Below are 26,911 nucleotides of genomic sequence, written 5' to 3'. Positions count from 1 at the left end.
AGAACCAAGACATCTTTAGCATTGTAGAAAAAAAATGTAGGTCAAGTACGAAATACAGTGGAGAAAACTATAAAGTTTCATACAGTGGAAACCGTATTGTACAACAGGAAAACCCAAGATCATCAAATCTAAAGCTACTTAATAGAGTATATAACTTGATTAAGTTTGCGCAGCACTGCTGGATCTTCAAGCTTAGCATTATCACGGATGAAAGGCTGTTTCCGTGAAGGCAGCGTCTCTCTGTCCTCCCACGTTCGATTGCTTCACTTTCCTGAAGATTTCGTGGCGTTTCAAAGGAGAAGCTGAGGCTTCTGCTTTAACCAATAGAAAATAGGAGCACGTGACTTTCAACCAATCGGATGTTGCAAAACTTTTCCGCCCGGCCAGAGTTTATAAAAGGCCCCGCCCAGCTCCAACTCTTCAGTTACTTCTTACAGTGGTCTCATAACGGCCTCTCTGTGAGAGTCAACTTAGTGGCTTCTTCGTTTTTAATCCGCATTTGTTCAAGTTTTACCGCTTCAGGAAAGATGGTGAGTGTAAAAATATACTTTTTCTATACGTACCATGTGTTGGCTTTACTAAAATCAAAGCTCTAAAGTGTGTCATCACGTGGTGGCTTCAGTTATCAATTTCAGGAAACGGCACTAACGGGCTACAATTAATTAAAATCCGTAAAACGTGAAAAAGCTAAACATTTCGTGGTTAGTTTAAACAGTAATTCAAGTGCAAGTCGACGGGCCACAGCCCAGAGTCAAGTTCAGTAATAGCGGACCAGCAGTTTCCGGATTTTCTTGTCTGCACATTGACCCACTTTATGAAGGTCAGCCTGAACATTAATGTTCTACTGCATTATCGGAAAAAGCTCATACAGCTTAAATGAGACCACCGGGCTTTTTAATGATTTTTTTTTATTATTATTATTTGGTTTTTTTCTCGCCGTCATTGCGCTTGTGAGGTCCGTCTTTTTTAAACAAGAATCATTACCAGTGGATTTATACGTTACAGATGCTCTGGCCCTGGGGCCCTTTGACCTGTACCCGCTAGGTAATCCATCCTCAGGGGCCTGTCCTCTGTGAAACCGCAACCACAGGCTCTCAAACAAAACCCATTCACTGACATTCTTCTTGGGCTTCCATATTTAATCTTTCATGCTGTGTGCTGTGTAGGCCTGCTTCCTTTGTTCAACTCCAGCTGTGTTTGGTTTGCTCCACCACAAAACTTTGATGTGAAACAGTTGTTTAAACGAGTTTGTCTTTCTTCCGTATGTATGTTATGTTTTATCTACTACATTATTAGCCTTGAGGAGATATTAGTTTTTAATCACAGGGTGAAAGAGGTAATGTTAGTCAGGATCTTCTGGTATTTGATTCTTTACAATAGAGTCTTTGTCATCCTGCTCATAGAGCAGTCTTAAGCATGTGATGAGTCGCCTTCAGCATCAGATTAGGAAACGGCACAAACCGTTTTCAGAAACAGCTTTTCAGCCAACAAGTATATGTGTGTGTGTATATATATATATATAATTTTTTTTTTTCCTGCTTAAAAATAAGCTTGCTATAATAACGTGTTAAGTAAATGCACCCAAATGATTTGCCTTCTGTCTTTTTGTTCTCTCCACAGCGTGAGTGTATCTCTGTGCACGTTGGTCAGGCTGGTGTCCAGATCGGCAATGCCTGCTGGGAACTTTACTGCCTGGAGCATGGGATCCAGCCGGACGGACAGATGCCCAGTGACAAGACCATTGGAGGTGGAGACGATTCCTTCAACACCTTCTTCAGTGAGACTGGAGCTGGAAAGCACGTCCCCAGAGCTGTCTTTGTGGACCTGGAGCCCACTGTCATCGGTGGGTAGCATCACTGAGCTGAATATTATTTCAGGAAAGTGAAAGAAAACATTTAAATGGTTCAGAGCGACTGATGAATTTTTATTTATTATTTATTGCTTCAGATGAGGTGCGCACTGGGACATACCGCCAGCTGTTCCACCCTGAGCAGCTGATCACTGGTAAGGAGGATGCTGCCAACAACTACGCCCGTGGACACTACACCATCGGCAAAGAGATCATTGACCTGGTTCTGGACAGGATCCGCAAACTGGTGGGTAACATGTTGTCAGTAGGAGTAAATTCCTAATTCCGCTTCTCAGTCCTCAAACTGTATCTCACATGTTCTCACTATCTCTCCCCCTGTGTCCTCAGGCTGACCAGTGCACTGGTCTTCAGGGCTTCCTGGTTTTTCACAGCTTCGGAGGTGGCACCGGCTCCGGTTTCACCTCCCTGCTGATGGAGCGTCTGTCTGTCGACTATGGCAAGAAATCCAAGCTGGAGTTCTCCATCTACCCAGCTCCCCAGGTGTCCACTGCTGTGGTGGAGCCATACAACTCCATCCTGACCACCCACACCACCCTAGAGCACTCTGACTGTGCCTTCATGGTGGACAATGAGGCCATCTACGACATCTGCCGTAGGAACCTCGACATCGAGCGTCCCACCTACACCAACCTGAACAGGTTGATCAGTCAGATTGTGTCCTCCATCACTGCTTCCCTTCGTTTTGATGGTGCCCTCAATGTTGATCTGACAGAGTTCCAGACCAACTTGGTGCCATATCCCCGTATCCACTTCCCTCTGGCCACCTACGCCCCTGTTATCTCTGCTGAGAAAGCTTACCATGAGCAGTTAACGGTGTCTGAAATCACGAACGCCTGCTTTGAACCAGCCAATCAGATGGTGAAATGTGACCCTCGCCACGGCAAGTACATGGCTTGCTGCCTCTTGTATCGTGGTGATGTGGTTCCCAAAGATGTAAATGCTGCCATTGCCGCCATCAAAACCAAGCGCTCCATCCAGTTTGTGGACTGGTGCCCCACTGGTTTCAAGGTGGGCATCAACTACCAGCCCCCCACTGTAGTTCCTGGTGGGGACCTGGCCAAGGTCCAGAGGGCTGTGTGCATGCTGAGCAACACCACTGCTATTGCAGAGGCCTGGGCTCGGCTGGACCACAAGTTTGATCTGATGTACGCCAAGCGTGCCTTTGTTCACTGGTATGTAGGTGAGGGTATGGAGGAGGGAGAGTTCTCTGAGGCCAGAGAGGACATGGCAGCTCTGGAGAAGGATTATGAGGAGGTTGGAACTGATAGTATGGGAGATGATGATGAAGGGGAGGAGTATTAAACAGCCTCACTTTTTTCTGTTGAGCTCTAATTTGTGCCTTAATGTCAAAAATAAAGCACTGATTGACTGCACTGTTGTGTCGTGTTGTCTTTTATAGACCCTTTCATACACGCATTCCACAGGTCAGAGCACTGAAACTCAGGTGATTAACTGAAATTACTGCATGTTGAGCTGATAATGCATGAGTAAACTTGATCCTTGTAAGCTTTGTATTTTTCTTACCTTTTGGTTTATAATCTATAATCTTACCAGTTCAAGTAAAATATTCAGTCTGTGGCTGTGCTCCACATCATAAACTCTACTTCATCTAGTGATTATATAATACAAACAACTCTTGTGACAAAACATAATTATCTGAGTTGGTCTAATCTGTATGATTCATTGGCAAATAAATATTTAGTGTCTTTCACAAAGTAGCTTATGTGGCTTACTAAGACAGGAAAATGATGTGTCTCTTCTGATATTGTCTGTAGATGAACAGTGATCACTGTTTGAGTGCAGAAAAAACATAAGGAATCTTGTAACATGCATGTGATGAACGTAACAGGCAACACAAACTGCAATTTGTCCCGTAATTAAAATGTATTCAGTAGTAGCCTATTAATGAATTCACTTCAATAATGATCCTATTTTTCCAAAAAGTATCTCAAATGAACATGTAACTGCAGTACTCGAGTACTTCTACTTGGATCCTTACACCTGCTCAGCTTTAATGTTATTAGCTACACGTGCAGAGGCGCTTGATGAACATGGTTGTTTCCTTGTGGCCAATAGTAAGGGAGCTCGTGTGCCTCTCAGCCAGTCACGTGGAGCTCCCGCTGAAAGCCAGCAGCAGTTTCTCCCACAGGGCTAATCAGAAGTCTGCTGTGAGAGTCACACTTTGATTCGTATTAAACCTCTTTAAACGCAGTGAAACATGGTGAGTAGTAGAGTGTGTAATAATAAGAAGTTTCCTTTTTATTTGACTAAGTTTGAAGCGCAAACTACGTCAAATAATTACCAATTTAATATAAGGTTAACTTCTGTTTTAGCTAAATGAATTTCTGCCTAAACTTAGCTAAGCTAGCTAACTTGCCCCGAACACCGAGTTATTTGATATCGGTGTGTAGCTGCTGTCTGCCACTGGACGAACAGACAGCTATCACCGTACTATTTTAATATTTTAGAACTGTTAAAAATATTAAACTTTTAGCATGTTAGTCGTGCTTATAACCGGGGACAAACTACATTAACTAGATTCTTGTTTTCATAACACCTGTCCACTTCAGTCCCTGCCTGTGCCCCACAACTATTCTTGAATCTCCCTTAGACATTTAAAAATCTCTGAAATAAAACTTTTTGTAGGTGCAGATCTCACAAATGATAGTAGCCCAATCATTTATTATATTAGGATTTACAATTATTCTTTATTTGTACATTTCATTTTTTGTAGAGTCTGAGTTTTTTCAGTTTGTGATGGGTTATCTAAAGTTTCTGATTACTAGCATTTAAAATGTGATGCTGTATGACTAAATGTTATGGTAAATGTCAGCGATTGCCTTATAATTCTCCAGCGTGAGTGTATCTCGGTGCATGTTGGCCAGGCTGGTGTCCAGATGGGCAACTCATGCTGGGAACTTTACTGCCTGGAGCATGGGATCCAGCCGGACGGACAGATGCCCAGCGACAAGACCATTGGAGGTGGAGACGATTCCTTCAACACCTTCTTCAGTGAGACTGGAGCTGGAAAGCACGTCCCCAGAGCTGTCTTTGTGGACCTGGAGCCCACTGTCATTGGTAAACTAAATATTCTAATATTAATTTTTTTGGTTTTAAAGTCATATGTTAGTGTTTTCTTCTTTCTTCTTATATACATCTGGCTTTTCAGATGAAGTACGCACTGGGACCTACCGCCAGCTGTTTCACCCAGAGCAGCTGATCACTGGAAAGGAGGATGCTGCCAACAACTACGCCCGTGGACACTACACCATCGGCAAAGAAATTATTGAACTGGTTCTGGACAGGATCCGCAAACTGGTGGGTAAAGCTTTAGGTCCATTCCTATTAAATTAATTGTTATTGACATTAACTGTTATACTGGACTGCCTGCTGCCTACACAGCATGTAATCACCCATATGAGGATGGGTTCCCTGTTGAGTCTGGTTCCTCTCAAGGTTTCTTCCTGTTGCCTTCTCAGGGAGTTTTTCCTTGCCACTGTCGCCCTCGGCTTGCTCATCAGGGACAATCTGATTATTATGATTCTTACACATTCACTGTTCATGTACTGTTCTTTGGTTGTGTAAAGCTGCTTTGTGACAATGTCAATTGTAAAAAGCGCTCTACAAATAAAATTGAATTGAATTGAATTAAAATTTAAATTCTGGGAGCGTGTCCAATTAAGAATTATTGTAGTAGGAAAATGTTGACGGTGCAATTATTGCATTCAGACTCTATTTGCAGTTTTCTTCTGAGCCACCAGAGAGCATCAAAACATTAATGAATATTTAACCCTCCACTTAATCAGTGATCAGTAAAATTAAAAAATTATGATGCACTGAATCTGTATGGAGCAGTTGTATTGAAAATCTTGCACAGTTCCAAAGCTTTTAATGCTTTGACACTGTATATCAGGGGTCTCAAACTCAAATGACCTGACGGGCCGCGGAAAGCATAGTCTGGGTGAGGCTGGGCCGCATCAGGTTTTCCACAAGAAAAGCTTTGTTGTCTATGTGCTTCATAGAAACGAGGCCGCTAGCCAGGCTGAAAACTCTCCATGGCAATGCTGCTTTCACTCATCGAGAAATGTTTCTCTGATTGGATTAAGCCCGGTCGATGTCCCGCCCCCGAGAGCCATATATCCCATCGTGATTGGTTGGTTTGTTTGTGGTAGATTACGGTCTTCAAACCCCAAATAAAAATTGTGTTTTTTTTGCCCTGTTCATACAATAAACAATAAAAGCTCTGCTAAGTTGTTATATCATTGAAATGCATTTCGCATGTTCTCACTATCTCTCCCCCTGTGTCCTCAGGCTGACCAGTGCACTGGTCTTCAGGGCTTCCTGGTTTTCCACAGCTTCGGAGGTGGCACCGGCTCCGGTTTCACCTCCCTGCTGATGGAGCGTCTGTCTGTCGACTACGGCAAGAAATCCAAGCTGGAGTTCTCCATCTACCCAGCTCCCCAGGTGTCCACCGCTGTGGTGGAGCCCTACAACTCCATCCTGACCACCCACACCACCCTAGAGCACTCTGACTGTGCCTTCATGGTGGACAATGAGGCCATCTACGACATCTGCCGTAGGAACCTCGACATCGAGCGTCCCACCTACACAAACCTGAACAGGTTGATCAGTCAGGTTGTGTCCTCCATCACTGCTTCCCTTCGCTTCGATGGTGCCCTCAATGTTGATCTGACAGAGTTCCAGACCAACTTGGTGCCATATCCCCGTATCCACTTCCCTCTGGCCACCTACGCCCCTGTTATCTCTGCTGAGAAAGCTTACCATGAGCAGTTAACGGTGTCTGAAATCACGAACGCCTGCTTTGAACCAGCCAATCAGATGGTGAAATGTGACCCTCGCCACGGCAAGTACATGGCTTGCTGCCTCTTGTATCGTGGTGATGTGGTTCCCAAAGATGTAAACGCTGCCATTGCCACCATCAAAACCAAGCGCTCCATCCAGTTTGTGGACTGGTGCCCCACTGGTTTCAAGGTGGGCATCAACTACCAGCCCCCCACAGTAGTTCCTGGTGGGGACCTGGCCAAGGTTCAGAGGGCTGTGTGCATGCTGAGCAACACCACTGCTATTGCAGAGGCCTGGGCTCGGCTGGACCACAAGTTTGATCTGATGTACGCCAAGCGTGCCTTTGTTCACTGGTATGTAGGTGAGGGTATGGAGGAGGGAGAGTTCTCTGAGGCCAGAGAGGACATGGCTGCTCTGGAGAAGGATTATGAGGAGGTTGGAACTGATAGTATGGGAGGAGATGAGGGAGAAGAGTATTAGGCAACATGAAATCCTACTATTGAACACTAATTGACACCTGTATTATAAAATAAAGTGCTTATTATGTGCACTATTGACTCTTTAATGAACCTTTTCCACATGACAGGTGCACTGTTTGTAATGGCTTTCATTATGCTATTATTAAATATGAGAGTATTTTTCATTGATACTTTTTTCAACATCGTTGAACATTACATGGATGGAGCCTATTACTTGATTTCACTTAAGCCACATTCACGTCACAACTGAAGTTGTACAAATCTGATCCTTGAATACTTGACCTGACTTGAATATGATAATTATCTATTTAAGAGATGCGAACAAATACTTTTTGTGTTGTAGACCCTTTGTTAGACATTTAAAGAAAAGCTTCTGTTGAAGGCAAATAGAAAGGAGCAGTTTGAGTACACTCTGAGACTGTTGAACCAATTATGTCATTATAAACGTGCCTCACATTTTTCTTAATCATGCACATGACATATCAAATCTGATGGTAGAAGACTTGGAACATTGGAGCATGTGACTGTAGCCTTGGAGGATGTACTATTATTTGACTTTTAAAATTATCTTGCTTTTCTTTTGTCACTTGGGGGCAGCAGTGTTCAGCAGTTTGGACTCCAGAGCGCTGAAAGTGCAAAATTAAAGGATAGCCTGTAGTTAACTAATGACTTGAACACCATCTGATGTTTTTACTATCGTTTGCCAATTGCAGTTATTTTAATTAATTAAGGGGATGTTCTGTGTGTTCTGTGAGACTTGTATGATGAGAACCAAGGTCTAACCCCAGCCTGGTTTTAAAATAGGGTGTGGTATTCACTGTGGCCCAAGGGAGGGATTTGGGGTGTCTGATCCTGGCAGACAGGTGGTGTTTAAAAATACTTAGTTCTGCTGCTTCTAGACTGGAAATCTTCTGCATATGAAAATCATGGAATGAGGTTAGAAATTTGTGCAGCTAAAATTGTTGGAGTAAAATCATTTTTTTAAAGCTGATTAAGGTGATGAGTTTCACCAAAAGGACACATTCAAAAGTGTTTTTTTTTTTAAATTTAATTTAAGCTTTCAAATAATTAAAATGCATTTCTTCAAATTTGGCAATGTTATTTCACTTTGTTAAATGCACTTAACGACAAAACAGTACTATTACAGTAGTGATAGACAGTACTGACCTGTATGAAGAGTTTTGCACTTAACATTATGTTAATCTGCCATTTGAATTTAATTCATTGTTAGATTTTGTTTGCAATCTCGTATAGTAATGGGTAAAATCATTTGGAGAAATGATAAATGATGCATCTGAAAATGTTCTTCTCAATGTAAGACATGGAGTTAAGAATTATGTCAACTTTTTTTCTTCTTCTCCATCTCAGTCATGAGGTAATCTGACTGAATCCTTCAGGGGAAATAAATACATTTAGGCTTGCATACATGTATGTTTTTGACAACAATCCTACAGCAGAATATTCTGAATGCTGAAAAGACGTGCACGTCAGAATGGTACAAAATACAAACACATACACACAGAGTGCCCTCATGCATACAAAAATTAGTCATCTGGGTCTAAAGCACAACGGTGGAACAGAGTGGACAGTTTTCTCATCCTGTCTCATCTACTGCTGCTACTGTAAATCTGCAGAATGAGAAATCCTATTCCAACATACAGTGATTGTTTAAATCTCATCCTTCTTTTTCTGCCTGTATATCCTATTGCAAAACATACACAACTCTCACTTAAAACCACCCGTGTTGTATGACAAAACATACAAAACATATCGGTACATACACAATAACAGTGACACGCATAAGCTTCCTATTTTCCTTCTCTATTTGGTTTCTAAGCTCCCAAACCAAAGCAGCAGAATGATGATAAAAGCATAAAAATCCCAGTGAAAGTAGAAAATTTCACAGTGCAGTACACCAAGGTCTCAAATTCCAATTTGTTTTCACAATGCAGTTAGATAACATGCAGTTTATGATGCTTTGGAGCCTCAAGATCAACACAGTAAATGGCTTTACAGTAGCACTGGTTTACAGTTTGTAGTATTTCAGCAGTATTTTCTTAGTAAATCAAGTGACTCTTTTAAACAATACGTTACTCTTCATCCATACAAAACAATAATGACATAATGTCATCACTCCCAAACTCTTCACGCATCGGCTGCAGATATTTGCCGGTGTCTCAGTCAAGTTCAAGGCATAGTGGAGAAAATATTCAGTCTGTATATGCTATTGATGTTACTTCAGCAAATACAAACATGGTACTGCATCATTTGGATTTGTTGTTTAAATTAATCTCAATTAAGAATTGAAATAAGGGTTTTTTCTTTTCTTTTTTTTTGCAAATGTTTGACACAATTTTTGAGTGCCACCTGGACATTTCCTACAATCCAGCTTTTCCATCTTCACCCTCTCGCCCCCCATTCTCCTTTTAACATATAAATGTCATCAGATCGTTTCAGTTGTTCCTTTCAGTCCTTCAGATTCTCCTATGGAAAGAGAGGAACTTCACAGAGAGTCACACATAAGCCTTTAAAAGGGCTGGGGTTGTCTCTGCGAGGTGGTTTTCCTCTCAGCGGTCTCTTTGATCTCTGGTCCTTACAGAGGAGGAAGGCCGTCTCTGCAACACTGCTGCTGACCAGAAAACCAACATTCGTCTTTTTAATGGACTCCTCTCACTCACCTTTTACATGCAGGTCGTGTAAATATACAGATATTGACATTGGGTAATTTCACTGCATCACTTTTCCAACATCGTATGTATATTACCTGAGATGATGGAAGATATCTCATGACAAGATGTGTACAAAGAGAATGGCCAGGCCGATGTTGAGCAGGATTACCATGCAGATCATTATGGTGTTTGGGCCCTTGAAAAGAAAGGGACATATACATGTAATAAAAGGACAGTGAATTCGTAGAATGACTAAGTTTCACTATAGCTACAACTACACCACTGGCTAAAATTCCTTTGTTCTGCCTGTAAAGCTCCCAGCAGAGAGGGGCGTCAGCGGCCCAATGTGAGGAGATCATTGTGTGTGGATTTTTTTTGGTGGCTAAACTGTACACAACAGTAACGACTGGAAAATGTATATTGTCATATAAGGGAGGAATATGATCAGATCTGTGGGTTTTACCCTGATACTGCAGGAATAAACATGAATTTTAAGGTATGACAAGTCACACTGACACACCTTCACTGTAGATTTACAGCTATTTAAAAAATAATGTTACAGCTAAGTTCTGTGTTTGGTTAGAGTGTTTTCAATGTATACAAATAGCTTCTGGCTGCTGTCCTCACCATAGCAGTGCAGTGGCATGATGTCAGGTGCTAATCACTTATGGTTGAGCATTCTAATTCTAAAGTGTTCCTCACATATTGCATTCACAAATATAGGCCACAACTGGATGAATGCACAGGTCAGTTGGGCCCTGACCTTTGACTTTTGGCCACCAAAATGCAATCAGTTTATCAGTAAGTTGACAGTTGTGTCAGATTTGAAGGAATTCTTATATCTAGTGTTTCTTAAAATCACGTTAACAAGAGTTAGGTGGCTGGATGGGGGTACAGATCCTTATTTACTTTTAGATTATAGCAGCCCTGCACAGTTGAAGGGAACCATCTCTTCATGTATGACAGGCCTGTTCAAGCTGCTTAGGTGGGTCATGCATGTACACGTCTTTTTGGATGTGTACATGTTTGTGCACGTGCACAGCTTTTTTTTCCCCAAATGTACCTGAATAAGTCAAACCACAGATGCAAACTGTGATGTTCATTGCCGGCTATTCTGAGGATCTCTACTGCACGCTCTATCAAATCAAATGTTGCTGACTTGGGTCTGCACAACCTCTGCCTGGCAGCAAACACTAAGCACGGTGTACACAATGTTCCTGCAGCAGGCTATTGAATATAGTTTTTGTTCATTATTATAAAACTAAACTGGAGTTACTTTTTGGCAAGATCAATTTGGGGGCCAGCTAGACTGCAAATAATGGTATTCCTCATATAAAGTTAGGCTGCAGTAATACTTTGAGCTAAATGCTGACGTTAGAATGCAAACATCTCACATTGTTACCATGATGGTGTTTAGCAGCAACAGTACTTCTGGTGTTCACCATCTTAGTTTGATCAGCATGGAAGACACAGTACAGTTGTGTGTCTAGGAATCTAATACTTTCAGGTTTTAAAGCTAGAATTATGGAATTATAATAAAGAAACTATGAAAAGGTACCAGTCAAGCAGAAATTATTGGTCCTCTCTGTCTCGCTCAGAACGTCTTGCTTAGTAGGATATATCACTGTCTAATAGTCTAGATCACAGAAGACGTTGACCGTACCGCTCCACACTAAGATGTGTTTTGGCTCATATCAAAAATCCAAAAAGCTATATACTGTAGCTTTCTTATCTTAAGGTATTAGATAACTTAACACAACTCTAACTTTATTTGTGCTAAAGAAAAAGTATGAATCAGTAGATTTGATCTTTTGGTAACAATGAATGTCTGCACAAAATTTCACTGCAACCCTATCTCAATAATTATTGGACAGCCAAGCCAGTATATAAAAATAATATTGATGTGATACACTGTGTATGTCTACTATATTACCTCCAGATCCAAAGACTCTGCAGTCACTGCAGTTCTTGGGATTGATGCAATGGCCTTCAGTCGAACTTCGGCCTTGGGTTCCACCTTCTGGGCTGGTTTGGCAACAATGCTTTTGGCTTCCACTTGTTTTGTTACTGGTTTAGGTTCAAGATTGCGTGCAGGTTTTGGGGTGGGAGCTGGACTGGGTTGTCGTTTTGGTAATGGCTTTGTCTCTGCTTTACTGGATGGCCTACTTACCTCCCTGGACTCCACTTTGTTCTCAGACACAGATGGTGCCCGTTCGTGGATTGATGGAACTCTTTCAGGTTTGAGCTCAGCAGGTTTGGGTTCAGGGGTAATAGCTTTGGGGGGCACTTTGGAGGTGGGGCGTGGTGCTTCCTCTTCATCTGGTGAGATGAGGCTATTCCTTACAGTGGCGGCAGCGGTAAGAGTGACATCTGGAGCTTTTGCCTTTGAGTCGAACTTCTGCAGGGGCTTGATCTCCAGGTCAGAGCCCTGCTCATTTTTGTTGCTCTGACGACTCGGAGTACGGGACGGACCACGGCTGCTTGGGGCCACTCCATCTTCAGGGGCACCCAAGGCGGAAGCAGAAGTGGAGGCTGAAGGAGTAGTGGGGCGACTGCTGGGCTTACTGCTACTCTTAGTGCCACCATCATTATTGGTTTTGTCTTCATTCCAGTTTCCTGGACTGAGAAGTTTGGGCTCCTCTTTGATGATGATGCCTGGGCTTGGGGAGGGGGTGCGGCCTGGGGATGAGCCAGGCATAAGGCTGTCCAGTTCATTCATGAGTGGGCTTTCCGGTGGTGTGGGCAGGGGCTCCTCCTCAGCTAATAGCGGCTCATGCATAACAGTGTCTGTGTTCTCGTGGCCCTCAACAACCTCCTGTAACAGTCTCTTCTTCAGATACTCAGGACCTGTGTAAGACGAGTTTAAACACTATATTAGTGTTTAGCACTGATCACTTAATATGATTCTTGGGATTAATGTTTTGCTCTGTATATCCAAAAACATGTTTGTGCTATTTCCTAGTTTACACAATTATCATGCAGCAGTCCTTCCACTTACAGGAGTAATTAACATCAAAGTACTTTTTTTTAGTCATGTCATCAAACCCCGTAAAAAGACCAGTGCTGTATATTCGTCTTCTTCATTATTACTATAATTGTTATTATAGAACAAGACAGCCAGGCATCAGAGTTAAAGATGCTGTCATCTTCCTCCTGAATTGAACTCTTTCACACCTGGATGAGGCTGGGAGCACTGTGAGAGTCATGTTTTTGACTTCTCCAGTGCTTTTAACACCATCCAACCTGCACTCGACAATGGCAGAGTTATCAGATAACGTCTGCAGGGAACTGATCCAGAATGTAGACTGGTGCCAGTGGCGCTACCTCCAGATCACCTGAACAATAAATAACACCGATGCCCTATACAAGAAATGGGGGATGCCCCTAGATTCAGTGCAGGAGGTGGAAGAACGGAGGATGGTAGCCAAGCTGTCATCAGAGAACGACTCTCACCCCCTGTATGATGCAGTGTCACCTCTGAGCAGTGACAGACTGTTCCACCCTAAATGTCTGAAGGAATGATATTGAAGGTCTTTTCTCCCTGCTGCTGTCACACTTTATAATCAGAGCTTTTCCCAGTGAACTATTTACACAGTTAGTTATTACTTGTCACTTTAAAACTATGGAACTGTGCAATACAACTGACCCATGGTGCAATTGTTTGATTGTGATATTTTTTTATTCTTATTGTATTTTTATTGTTGCCGTACAATGCACATTCTCTGCTGCTGTAACATTAAAATTTTCCCACTGTGGGACGACTAAAAGTTTATTTTACCTTATTATATTTTATCTTATCTTAAATAATTTAGGGTAAATTGTGTATCAGCAGTGGATGAAGGCAGCAGGATGTTGTGGGTTTAAATCAAAGATAGTAATGGATACACGTCACCCAGTGCAACCATGAGGCCCACTTCTGTCTTTTAATAGTTTTTGGAATAATAGTCTAGTTATTGACTACAGTGATCATTCGTTTCAGTATAATCAGTACAATGTGGATTAGGGTGTTTTTGTGAAATTCTTTAACACTAACAAAAATATAGAATAGTACCAGATTTATCCTTCAACTTGTAAGACTAATAAATAAATCACAGCGTTGCTAACACTGTACCATCTGTGTTACTATGTATCTTCTTGTTGAGAGATCTTTCGTGCAAGAATGCAGGAGTCAGCCAGGGCTCGTCCATTTGTAGTATGAGTAAGAGACAATTCAGTCAGCCAAGTTGGATTACTGACTGTCTGCGTCTGATTCCTTTAAGCTGTCTGCTGAGAGAGAAAACAACGGAAAAAATGCACGAGGCTCCTAAATGGCTGCCGTGCATGTGTGTGAATGTGGAAGTGTGTGTCGACAGACCTGCAATGAAACTGATACGGTCCCTTTGACCGATTAAGATGTTCCTTTTTTAGACATTCAAATCCGACTACCCTTGTGCTGAATGATCTGCTGATAAAAGCTGGAGGGGTCCTGGTAAAGAATAAACCTAGTAGATGTGTTGTTAGCAGTTGATATTTGATGTTTCCTTGATAAAGTCAGTGTGTTGATAGTTGATAACACCCTGATAATATCCCTTCACAAATGAATGCTGATGTCCACTGACCCGGCTGGTAGAATGAAGGAGAGAGCTCTTTGGCCACCAGTCTGGCTATGCTGGACTCGGTGTTGGAGGCCTGAGCGGCCTGTTCGGCGGCATCCGACTTGGCTTTTGCATGGGCCGTCCTGCAGAGGACAAATGTAAAACAGTTCATTACTACAGCAATCATCTAGATGTTTTATTTGAAACACAATTAGCCTAGCATTGAAACTAAAAGCCTTGAATATGAAACCTAGATGAAGTCTAAAACAATATAATACCAAAATATGAGAGCCACAGGGCTCATTTAAGTGTTCAGTCTTGTTAAAATAAAGGCATGGGACGGGGGCTGCTGGTCATATGGCTCTATTATTATTGTCTATTATTAGATATCAAGAGTATAAGGTGTCCCTTTCTTCTGTGGGCTGTGACAGAAATAATTTATACTTGTATCACCCCCAAGAAGATAATAAGTTATTGCTAAGAAGGTATTCATCAATCTTATTTTTATATGACAGAGAGACAGACAGGGAGCCACAGAAGAACGAGTTACTACAACAGTACGTGTTTTCAGATTTTACCTTTACCCAAGAATTCACACACACTGCATATGCATGCATATTGTAATGTGTAATTCTATATGTGGGCTAGAAAACTAACTGCGAACAGATGCTAGGATGCTACACACTGTTACAGCAGGTGGACGTATGCATCTTTGTCTTTGTTTTGCGATGCCCCAGTAAAAATAAAAAAAGGCCCGAGCATGCTTATGCTACCTCGACGTGTGCATTCCACAGTGAGGTTCAGGAGTTTATTTGCCTTGTGGCTTACGTGTGGAGAAATAGATCAGTCTGCTTCCATGGTTTTTAAATGGGATATTGCAGTACCACATGTGGGCATATTTAGTGAATGCATACTGTACCATACATGACCAACTGAACCATACACAGTACCAGACGTTGGAGCTCAACCATGCCTAGGTGCAGACTGGCTAGTGTGAGCTAAATGCTAATGCTAATTATAATAACAATTGATACTTCATTCATTCCCTCAAGGCTTCTAGGGTTTGGGGTTCAGTGTCTTTTCTAGGGAATCAAGGGGAACCTGAGACTGTGTTGTTGGCATCCTAATGGGTGCTAAACACATTGTGTAGAAGAAATATAATCTTTGGAGGTATTAGGTAATTTATACCAGAACAAATTAAAAAATTTAAATCAAAACTAAATGAAAAGTCTGTAAGCTGTTTACAGTCGTTGGACTTGCTGGTGGTAGTTAAGGCAGAGGAGATGCTTCATACTGGGAAGCATAAATATCTACAGTAAAGAAAAACAGTACGTGTTGAGATAGTTTCATTTGAATCAAAGAGATGTACTGACTGAGAGCCACACGGGAAACATGGCTGAAAACCGAGTTCAAAGCTGCTGCTGCTGTTTGTCCCACATGAACTGGGAGAATTACTGATTGTGATTACTCTGTGGATACTTGACACAGCGTAACTTTACACTGAGCTGAAAATAGCTCTCTGGTCCACTTGAAGACTTGACGAGGAAGGAGCTTCCCACTGGAACAATTAGAGACTCCTGAGGTTCCCTGTTTGATATGGATGAGCGCCACCTGTCCACACACAATTATGAGCTGCTCTTCTAGGAACCACTCCAGCCGATGTTAATGATTACACTGACAGAACACATGAAATGTACAGCTGCTGTTTACAAAGAGCTTTTAAAACAGGTATGATACAGTAGTCATGTATTTTATGATACATATAAAACTAAATGACATGTGTCACATAATGCTTCACTGCTCCTTATCCTGACTACCTTTACATACATCTGAACCTCAGTTACACACACACACACACACACACACACACACACACACACACACACACACACACACACACACCTAAAAGAAACACACAGGAAAACTGTGTGACTTACAGAGTGGGCATCTTGTTCACCTCTAAATGTTCAAGCATTGAAAAAGAACATTTCCCAGAATGTATCCTGCAGAAATCCTGCTCCAAATGTCTTTTTGGATCCACTGTATATACCAGGCTGGTTAGTGGGACCAGTTTATTGTTGCTTTTGTTTTTTTCTGGGACGTTGTTGATCTAAAAGTAATAAATACCAGGCCTCTCCTTCAAAGATCAGTCAGTCACATTTGCTCTGGTCAGAATATTTTACATGCTTCACATTTCAGCAGTTTCACTGAGACTTTATACAGTTGTCGTCCAGTTGTTCAGCGACAGAGACTTTCTTAACAAGCGGATGTGCCGCAAACTCCCTAATTTGGTTTCTTATTGGTCTGAGTGATGTGTTCAATAGGTGACAATATGGCAGTTAATCAGTTTTTCTGGGTAAACTGCCAGTTGGTGGGTGGAGGAGAAAGGAAGGCGACAGATGGCTTCTTCCTGCAAACTGACTCTATCTTCAACCTCACAGCTCACTCATGCTCCTACAGTCGTGTATAGAAGGGCTATACTTAAGTACAAATATGAAGTACCTGTACTCCACTACTGTAGGTTTTTAATTTGATGATACAGGTCAGAGACATGTTGCACAATATAACAATCCAAGGGGGTATTTGTCTGTACTTATAAATGCAGGAGACCTACTTATATTACCACATATACTATACCTTTATACAAAATGTATTATCTAAATGTAGTAGAATAAATATAATGTATTAGCAATACAAACAAAGGAAGTACCAAAGAGTTTAGTAGCTGAATACATGACTATTTACTTTCCAGTGACAGCACAGTAGCCACTTAAGCCAAATTAAACCCAACTAAAGAGAGAAATGTGACAGACAGGTGGCTTGTTGCAGTCAACTAAGTACAGTCGCTCGTTTAGGAACAGCACAGCTCTCAGTACCATAAATGTCCAGAAACCCCAGACTTCAGCAGCACTAACCAGAATGTCCTTTAAAGTAGAGCAGGAGCTCATCCCTGAACTGGACGGCAAAAGAAAACCAGATTTAACCCTTAAATGAGCAGTCAACTTATTGATGCTGCATTAGTAGAACACTTCTTTACATAAAAACATGAATTACTGCCACTTTATGTTTTCTGCAATCCACCAGATATTCTGTGTAACCTACTTAGATGCTCTGTGTAATTATTAGATGATATACAGGCAATGAGCTCTCAGTGAGATCTTTAAATACCATTAAACTCTTTTAGATTATATAATCACTGCAGGCTGTGTTGGTCTTCCAGTGTTTCTCTGCAACCAAACATGACATTTGACACTGTGACCTAAATACCCTTTGTGCTTTTAGGGCTGCCCTTAGGAGACGCTCGTTGTGCTCTGAGGAGTGATGAGACATCAGCTGCAGGAAGACTCAGTTGTTAGGAATTTGCTAAGATATGAATCACAGACTAAGCTACACGATAGAACTTTACTTAATATTTGACTGTTTTGGAACCATGTGTTTAGTTGTTATGCTGCAGTCGTCCTGGAGCTTGCTGATGGCTACAGATACTCTGTCATCCTGGCATGTGCCACTAGATCTTTGTAGAGGGACCTATTCAGCTGCACAGTGTGTCTGTGTGAGAGGTGGAAAGGTTGAGGGAGTATGAAAATGTATTAACTTTCTATAAAAGGATGCCTTAATGTTAATTATACTAAAGGTATTATTCAATCACTTTGCAAAAATACAAGTCCATTAGGTCCACCCTCATGATTGCAACATTGCTAAGAGGTCACACAAGGAATATCTATAGAGATTTCATCAGTTTCTACAATGCCTGACCAGTTATTTTCTCCTCTGTGACATAACATCTCATTGAATAAGTAACTTATAAAAGCAGACACCAAATAGTTCCTAACTGAGGTCAGAACTGACCTGTGTTTACAAATGTCGGCCCAGCTGATCACTCAACAACGCAAAATGCTTATATCAGCAGTACAGTACGTAATCCAAGCTGCACAACCAAAGCTAGGTGTGGTACATATATACACTAACCCTTTATACCCAAGCACTTGCTTATGAGCTGTGTCATATTTATATCCGTGGAACCATTTGACACCACTGCTGACGCAAGATGGACTGAGATCTGTGATCTGTTGCTGGCTGGCAGAGGAGCTACAGCTTACAGAGGGCCACAGTGTCTCAGGCAGACTTGTATACCACTCAGACAAGTTTGTGATTAGCTAATACAGGAATGAGGGAAATAATCACCTGAAATAAGTGTGTAGAGAGAAAAAAGGCAGTTTTCAGCATGAGAAAACAGTCTGAGTGTGTGTCTGGGACTAGGCAGGAGAGATGGCATCTGAAAGGCGAGGAGGGGGAAGAGAGGATAATCAGCTGTTGCATTCCCGTGTGATTGTGATACAGCAAGAGTGCGCCTGTCCATATTTAGTCAGGGCTCCTCTGTGACCACAGGGCCCCCGAGTGTGCGTCATTTACATCGTGTCCTGCCACACAGGTCCTCCTCCAGATGCCCAGCTACCAGACCACACGATAGAACAATGTCCGCAGAGTGCCTGAACACCAGTCTCCAGCTCTGCTAACTGGGCTTGAAGAGGCCAGGTCTGGCATCCCATGCAGTGCACAGGTTGTACATGTATTTTTAATCCTCGGCTTCGTTGCCAAAGGATCATAGTGTGATGAAACCACTGCCAGGAACAGATGTGTCATGTCCCCACCTCTTATATAATAACGGTTTTCAGTGTAATGTTCAGGACCACTCTAGAGTAGTTGTTGTGTAGTTAGTTTTCCACAGCGTTGGCAACATTCAGATGCTTTTATTCAATAAATATACAGTAAAGTAACTCCTTAGGTAGTACAGAAGTATCATCAAAATGTCTTCCTAAGAAAAAACTAAATTTGAACAGTAAGTTTGAAGCCTTGTGAGAAGTTTAGAATGAAAAGCCAAACAATTATGAACTATGCATATATAATAATGCATAACATTTTATAAACTTAGCCAAATGTTTTGTAGGTATAATTGTAATCTGAAAAGTAACTTTTAGTAACTAGTTGCCAGACATATGCAGCGGAGTGCAGAAGTACAATATTTGCTCCAGAATTGCACTGCAGTCTAAGTGTAAGGTAGAAATTAAATGGAAATACTAGTTATTATAAGTATTTATGTCTCCTTCTGCCCTTTGCAAGATTTTCCTTGTTTACTATTTATTTATTTATTTATTTATTATCTACAAGTGCAGAACTTAAAGTAAAGTCTTCCTGTTGTCTGGAGATGAATATATTCAGTTAGGAATCTGTTAAAGAAATATTTCCTATGAGATCATGTTTGGATGAAATGAAGGCCACCGAGGTGTTTATGAAAGCAAGCCCTGTACATAAATACTAAATGTTTGCTTCCATTATCTACTCTGTCTAGGTGGCTCTGGATATGCTGTAGGTGATCTTAAAGCACCGATACAATGAACACTGGCCCATAAGTCTAATATACTGCTTATCCCCTGAGTACAATATTTAGATTTCATTCTGTTGGGACTGGGATCTGCAGTCCATCAGTGCTCACGTCCCACTGCTGTAAACACTGAGCTTATTTCAGGTGCTGAAGATGAATGTGGACAAAAACAGCACTGCCTTGTAAGGTCACAGAGATACTGTAGATAGATGTGATCATGGATGAACAATATGAAACATACAAAAAAACATTGTTTACTACAATCTGATTGATTTAATATGAACTGACTTAGAAATATGGAGCTAGAGCTACGAAACAGCAGTTAGCACTTATCACAAAGACTGGAAACAGTGGGAAACTACAAACAGTGTTACACAGTGTTTTCTGTTCCCATTCATCTAAAGTAGGTGTAAAAATAGCTATTTGTGATTTGATGGGGGTTTTGCTCATGTCAATATACCACTAGAACTCAAGAGCTCACAAACAAGACATGTTAATTTGTGAACTTCAGAGGTAACTGGCAGGCGGATTTAGTTACCTCAACATCTCCTGGCTGTCACTTCTTTTTCATTAGGCAGATATGAGAATTATTTATCTTCAAAATGTCAAACTAGTCCTTTAATAAACAAGCGCCTTATACAGAAATAAAACTGTTTATCAGGACAAGACATAACTTCAGAAACAGATGTCCAAGCATCAGGACTTGAGCCAAATATGCCAGTAGAGCATGATTAAAAGTGAGATGAGAAACAAGGAAGATTCAGACAGAACATGATTTTGCTGAATATCTAGTGTTTGTATATTTGAATCTCTGATTGCATGAAATAATACTAATCAACAGATTTTCTATTTTTAAAGCTGCTCACGGAGTTGCTTTATGAATCTGTTTATAATGACTATCTGCCTGCAAAACTGATGACATCTTGGTGTCAACTGATATAAACTCCAGCACGGCCGGATTCCTTTGAGTACATTAGCATGTTGATGTTAGCATTTAGCCCAAACCACTGCTATGCACAGAAAATTCAATAAAAAGTAAATATGACTGACTTTTGTATCGTAAAGATGTGCTGCTCCAGCTTTGTTGTATTTATGCTCTATTTTATTTGTATTTTCCAGGTGACCATAGTTTTCTTCCAGAGCTGGTGTCATCCAAAAATTATTATTGATTATGACCAATTATTTTACAAAACCAGACTTAGTTACTGCTAACTATTCTCTGTGGAGCCAGGGCCGGGTCTAGGATTTCATCCTTAGGGGGGCTTACTGTTATAGATATTTGAATGTGCTGTCAATTTTGATGTGGTTGATTTATATATCTTTTCTTTTCTATGTTTCAGTTCTACACTGTTTTTCATTTGGGAGGCAAACAAACAGCCTGAATGATTTGTCATGCATATGTATGCAGTACAAAATAAAAATTATACTTTGAATAAATTTTAATTTGTTAATCATTTTAAGTAGGCTCAACATCAGACGCTAAATAATAATAATAATATATTTATAGAGCACTTTTCTAAAAATGCGTTACAGTGTTATGTGCTTTACATAAGAAAGAAAAAACACACCCAACACATCCAACTTCTGCAAGCATTAGGCAACAGTGCAGAGGACAAACTCCCTTTAGAGGAAGAAACCTCCATCAGAACCAGGCTCAAGTTAGTCGGCCATCTGCCTTGACCGGATGGGGTGCGGGATACAATAAACAATAAACAAGATTTACAACAACTACTACATTACCTAAATAAGGAGTTGTCCCTGTTAGCAACCACAACTTGAGCTGTCACTATGACATCTTTGTTACCTTTCCACCTTACTTTCTAGTGAAGCTGTGTAATTCCACATGAATCAGAGTGGATAAACCGAAACAGGGACTTCTGGATAGCTTTCCAGCTCAGCTGTTCTCAGTGAAGAAACACATTTTGCCAGTATTATTTGCACTACTGGAACTACAAATTAGCTAAAAAATAGTTTCAAACAAATTGAAACTATGAACTATGAACTAGGGAATATCTGTGTGATATAAAATCCTGTGTTTCAAACAGCCACTTTAGGAGGTGCACCTTGGATTTCTTAACTATAGCATGGTGATGTAAATATAATGGTTCATTTTATCTCCTGTTATAGATTATTGTGACAAGCAGCCAAACCACTGGAGTGGGTGGCTCTGAATAAAAGTGGATGGATGGTTGAAGTACAGAATTTGGTGTCTACTTTGCTCCTTGTAAAGTTGGTAATTGCTCTAAGGTCCAAATTGTTCCTGTTAATCAAGGTGATATAGAGCTACAGAGAATCATCTCTCGTCTCTTCTCACCTGGAAGCAGCGATTTCTGCCTTCTGCTTGCCGATGGCTGCAGCCCTCTGAGCCCCCTCCACTGCTCGCTCCACCTTCTGCTTGATCTTTGTCCCCTTCAGCTGGATGACCCTCTTCTTTATGGCCTTCACCAGCATGTTGTTCATGTACTTACCCTCCTCCTTTCCTCCCTCAGCAAAGGTGGTGCAGCCGTAGCCGTGTCTCTGGTTGTTCAGCCACTCGCCCTCATACTTCAGCCCGCTGGACCTTTCGCTTATTCCATATCCTGAGCGCTTGTCATTCTTCCACTCGCCCATGTAGACCTCTGTGGTGGTGGCATCAATGTCGGACTCCACTGGGGGGAAATCTTCAGCTCCAGCTAGGCTCTCGTCCCCAATGCTAATGGTCGAGTTGGTGTCGCTGGCGTTGGAGCTGAGAGCTGATTCCGTCCTCAGGAAACTGAGCTTGCTCTTCTGGCTGGACAACGAGGTGCTCGAGTCAGACTTCTTCAGCTTGCCAAGCAGGGAGCCCCTCCGAAACAAGCCCTTTTTCTTGGGTTTCACTGCATCTGGGTCCACCTGGAGGGTGAGAGCAAAACCTCCTCGAGATGGTCCCAGCTGAGTAGGGATAGTGACAGGCGTCTCTTCACCTGAGGTGTTGGTAGTCGTGATGATAGGGATGTCCTGCTGCAGCACCGTGCCGTTGCTATGCTCACTGCGAAGGGAGGTCAAGGAGGTACGAAGTGGAGAGCGGACAACTGCTGCCATGCCATAGGGGACACTTTGACGGACACCATAGCCATGCCGCATTCCACCAGTGAATTGACCTTGGAAAGTACCTGCAAACATCGGAAAAGTGGATAATTATTTATTTTTCTGCAGCAAAGATCAAACATTAAGACAATTGTTAGCCAAGCTAGCAAGGCTTAGGTTCCGATTAAAACATCTCACTGCCAAAACATTTGGTACAAAGATTCATTTTTCTCAGAGGATGAATCCTACTGACTCTGCAATACTGTGACTTTTCATTTGTGTAGCGTCATTGACAAGTCACATCTTATAAAATATCTCAGCATCTACTGGCTGTACAGGCACTGTATTTTGTACATACACATGCAAACTGCTATTGATCCCCTAACGTATCCTCTATACCAAGAGAGAATGGCTCACTATGAAACCTGATGACTATTTGGAAGATTCCTTAAAGGCAGCAACTTATGTTAAGGGATCAACTCAGTGTGAATTTATCCCTTAATTCAATGTATGTGTACCGTATAAAATTGATAAAACTAAGTGTCTTAACTAAGGTTTGATGGATGGCTGTCACATTAGGTTTGGCTGTGGCCAGAGGGTGACAACAACCCACATTTTATTTCAATGTGTTGGAGATCTTTAGTCTGAAAAGCCTCATTCATTTATGCACTCACTGACAAATCACCCAGGGTCTGGTCTCAGGCTAAAATTAACGTGTGGATTATAGTGACAGCTAGGTCTCAGCCCGTGAGGCCAGGAGGTTGTGGCACTTGTGGGGCTATTATTACATCCTGACATCTGGCGCTGTCACATTCCCCACCACAACTTCCACCAAACTAGGATCAAAGATGATGAGTCTGCTGTTATGGAGGGACACTACTGCCGTCACATGAGCACAACTGAAATGTACTTGTCTAACTTAATTGCTTTCTTTTACACAGTGATATGGATGAACTGGGGGATCTCCGGTTACCAGTAGACGCTCCCAAAGAGTATTTAAGGATGGAAATGTCCTGGAGCCCTTGTAACATCAATTGAGATAACCACTCAGGTAGAGGAATCAATTCTACTGACAACAAATCCTCAGTGGTGAGCAGTGAAAACATGGTACCACTCAAGAGATACAATTATAAAGTAATGGATAATTTCTATTTTTCATTTTACATGTCTACTCTAGTATATGTTAGAGGGATGGAGAAAAAGTAAGTCAACTGTTACGATGAAGCCCACATAGTCTCTGTTTTAACAAATTCGATTTGATCTCTTATATGTTTTTTCTCTTGAATCACTGTCTAAATCTGGTATCTGCTTCTAAATCTAGGATCTACCTCTTCAGTCCACTTTGACCTGCTAAACAATTCCAGTGCAGTTTGTGTATCTCTGATTATTGGTTTCTTAACCATTACTTAAGAAACTTCCCACTGATTTCAAGTCTCTTACTAATTACGAACCTTTCTTTAAACGTCATTTTTGGAGTGAGTTGCGTCTCAGCAGCTCAGACTTTATTCTTCGCCTCTGTTCATTCTGTCTTTTCTGTTTATGGCTGTCACACAGTTTAATGTTTGGTTTTCAGTCCCGCTGTGTGCGAGCACTGAAGGTCTTCATATGAGTCAGAAGCTGCAGTTTGAGGACTCTAAATCCAAACTTCCACCTCGTCTATTGGAGAACGTTCTCACATAAATCTCTGTTTGCGTGTTCCCTCAGGAACATGAAGGAGGAACAGTGAGAGAGAAGCTGTGATTCTCTCTCTCACCTCCTCCCTGTCCTTTCCTTCCACTCAGGCTCTCTTTACTGGACCATCAGACATCCTGAGGCACCTATCTCTCCTCTATCCTCACTTTTACTCCACTCTAGTTACCTACTATCAAAATGAACTTGAAGTAAAGAAGTATCCCACTACTCTTAACAGTCTCACTGTGTGACTCTCACCTCCATCCGCATATGTTTCTGTTCCATATCCATCCTGAAGCCCATTGTTCCATGTTCCTTCATACTTGGCTCCACTACCAGTACTAATCCGGATCCCGTATCTCCCTTTAAAACCATGAGTCCATTCCCCTTTGTAAATCCAGTGTCCTTTGGTTTCTACTCCCAGACCGTGACGCTTCCCCTGCGACCAGTAGCCCTCGTAGGTGTTTCCGCTGGGCCAGGTGTAGACTCCCACCACCTCGAAGCCGTAGTTCCATGATCCAGAGAACTCGCCCTGGCCTTTGGGTCCGGTGCAGATGCCGTGGCCGTGGGCTTTGCCCCCCTCCCAGCCTCCGCAATAAGCTCCTCCGTCGTCGAACTCGAAGCGCCCTCCACTCATGCCGCTGCGCAATAACGCAGATCTCAAAGTAAAGCTTGTCGTGGCCTGTTACCTTGCTAAAGATACAATCCCCGTCAGTCTGAGCTCTCCTTCACCTGACATCAAAACTGACTGGACGTATCCTTGGTGCTCAACTTGTGGGGGTTTCTTCTTGTGAAGCTGCTCTGGGGGTCTCTCTGCGTGTCCATGAAGCTCCGGAGCGCACGACGCACTTCACAGAAACTTCACTAGAGTTTGATCTTCAGGTTACTCAGCGGTTCTGAATGAAAGGAGTTCTTCCCTCTTTATTTCTTGAGAAGCCAGAGATCTAACATGGCTTTTCTAGGTGGCCGCAGAGAAAAGGCCCTCTCCCCCTGTCCCTGCCACCCAGCTATCTCCTGACAGTCGCTGCTGTGGGAAATGTTTTAGCAGACCTAACAAGGCGACCAGTCCACACACACACACACACACACACACACGCTCCCTTCCAAAAATACAACCCAATCCTCACTCTGCTGTCTGCAAGGAGCCGGACCAGAGTCTTGAAGTAGACTACTTATTATTCAGGACTCTGAACTTATACAGATATCCACAGATTATGATTCAGTTTGAACAGAATCTGTTAGAATACAGAGGTTAGAATATAAACAAGCTCCACCTGGTTTTACTCTAACATTTATATTATAACCTCCCTGAATACTATTGTTTTAAATACAGGGTAACTGGATAACTGCAGGGGGCTGTCAGTATGAGATTCATTTACTGCTGTATCCACTCTCATATTTTCAAATACAACAAACACTTGACAGTCAGTGGAGATGACTGTTTCCATAATGACAGTATTACAGTGCGCTTCACTCACTTCACTCCCTCTGCTGAGAACAGTCACTAACTGCAGCTACACTTGTTTCACTGTCCTCTGTTCACCACGCTAAATGTTTTGGACACTACTGAGCAATGATAAAAGGATAGAAATTGTACTTGTGTGAACATCAATACTTTAATGTCAAACTTAAATTAATTTTAAATTAATCAAATAATTAATTAGATAGTAGTAAATATAGACTAGTATAAATGGTTAAAATGACATAGAGTCACCATATAAACTACATCTTCTCCTTTTTACTCCTTAAGGAAGTTAAATTTCATCAGTGTGAATTCTGATATCCTAATCAGAAAAAGCATGGACATTACTGTATTTAAGGCTTTCTGTGGTAACGTGAATAACAGAGAGAACGACAGGACAATGATGATGAAGGATTTCTTTAAATTCTTCTAAACAGCTGTTATAGTGTGATTTGAATGTGCTGTGTCTTTTTTAACGATGGTTCAAACTGTGGGAGGTAAGGTGAGGTCATTATTCTAGAAAGCACAGAAAAGCATTTAAACACATTACATTCAGTTTGATAGTTGAGAGGTTCTCAACCTAGAGGTCAAGATCCAGACAACAAGATTAATCTGAAGAGGACAAATCAGAGTAAAGAAGACATACATTTGTCTTTGGACATGTCTCAGCTGTTGGTGAACTGTTGGATAGAACTTCTTTCAAACCATCTGATAAGTTTGTGATTCTATTTGGTGAAAGGGCTGAAAACTGACAACAATCCTGAATTCGACCCAGCTGTAAAAGGACTGGGGACCACTTCATATATAATAATATATAATATATATATAATATTTGTATTCATTTCTTTTCACTTTTACTTGAATGTGGCTTTTAGCATGAAATGCTGGATCAATCAATTATTTGCATATAATGTCAATAAAACCATAAAACTTCAAACAAAATATTAGTCGTAGA

At 41.6% G+C, this 26,911-nt stretch overlaps 3 protein-coding genes across 4 annotated transcripts; 2 read left to right on the top strand and 1 right to left on the bottom strand.

Moving 5' to 3' along the window:
* Positions 1–409: 409 nt before the first annotated feature.
* Positions 410–3,243, top strand: LOC113167015 (tubulin alpha-1C chain). The gene is made up of 4 exons (XM_026367322.1): positions 410–530; positions 1,621–1,843; positions 1,948–2,096; positions 2,198–3,243. The coding sequence occupies exons 1-4, from the start codon at positions 528–530 to the stop codon at positions 3,170–3,172; spliced, it is 1,350 nt and encodes a 449-aa protein (XP_026223107.1). The 5' UTR covers positions 410–527; the 3' UTR covers positions 3,173–3,243.
* Positions 3,244–3,987: 744 nt separating this feature from the next.
* On the top strand, positions 3,988–7,260 carry LOC113167016 (tubulin alpha-1C chain-like). 2 transcript variants are annotated; one of them, XM_026367323.1, is made up of 4 exons: positions 3,988–4,091; positions 4,726–4,948; positions 5,040–5,188; positions 6,182–7,260. In XM_026367323.1, the coding sequence occupies exons 1-4, from the start codon at positions 4,089–4,091 to the stop codon at positions 7,151–7,153; spliced, it is 1,347 nt and encodes a 448-aa protein (XP_026223108.1). In that variant the 5' UTR covers positions 3,988–4,088; the 3' UTR covers positions 7,154–7,260. The 2 variants fall into 2 exon arrangements, with proteins under 2 accessions (XP_026223108.1, XP_026223109.1); XM_026367324.1 differs by having other exon boundaries at positions 4,037–4,091; positions 4,756–4,948.
* Positions 7,261–7,377: 117 nt separating this feature from the next.
* jph2 (junctophilin 2) lies at positions 7,378–25,507 on the bottom strand. Its single transcript, XM_026367317.1, has 6 exons — positions 24,753–25,507; positions 22,093–22,909; positions 14,420–14,538; positions 11,755–12,668; positions 9,917–10,017; positions 7,378–9,778 (listed from the first exon to the last, which is right to left on the bottom strand). The coding sequence occupies exons 1-5, from the start codon at positions 25,129–25,131 to the stop codon at positions 9,937–9,939; spliced, it is 2,310 nt and encodes a 769-aa protein (XP_026223102.1). The 5' UTR covers positions 25,132–25,507; the 3' UTR covers positions 7,378–9,778; positions 9,917–9,936.
* Between the last annotated feature and the right edge of the window lie 1,404 nt (positions 25,508–26,911).

The sequence above is a fragment of the Anabas testudineus genome, chromosome 7 (assembly GCF_900324465.2).
Source record: "Anabas testudineus chromosome 7, fAnaTes1.2, whole genome shotgun sequence".
Taxonomy (NCBI): Eukaryota; Metazoa; Chordata; class Actinopteri; order Anabantiformes; family Anabantidae; genus Anabas; species Anabas testudineus.
This window is presented reverse-complemented; position numbering and strand designations above follow the sequence as displayed.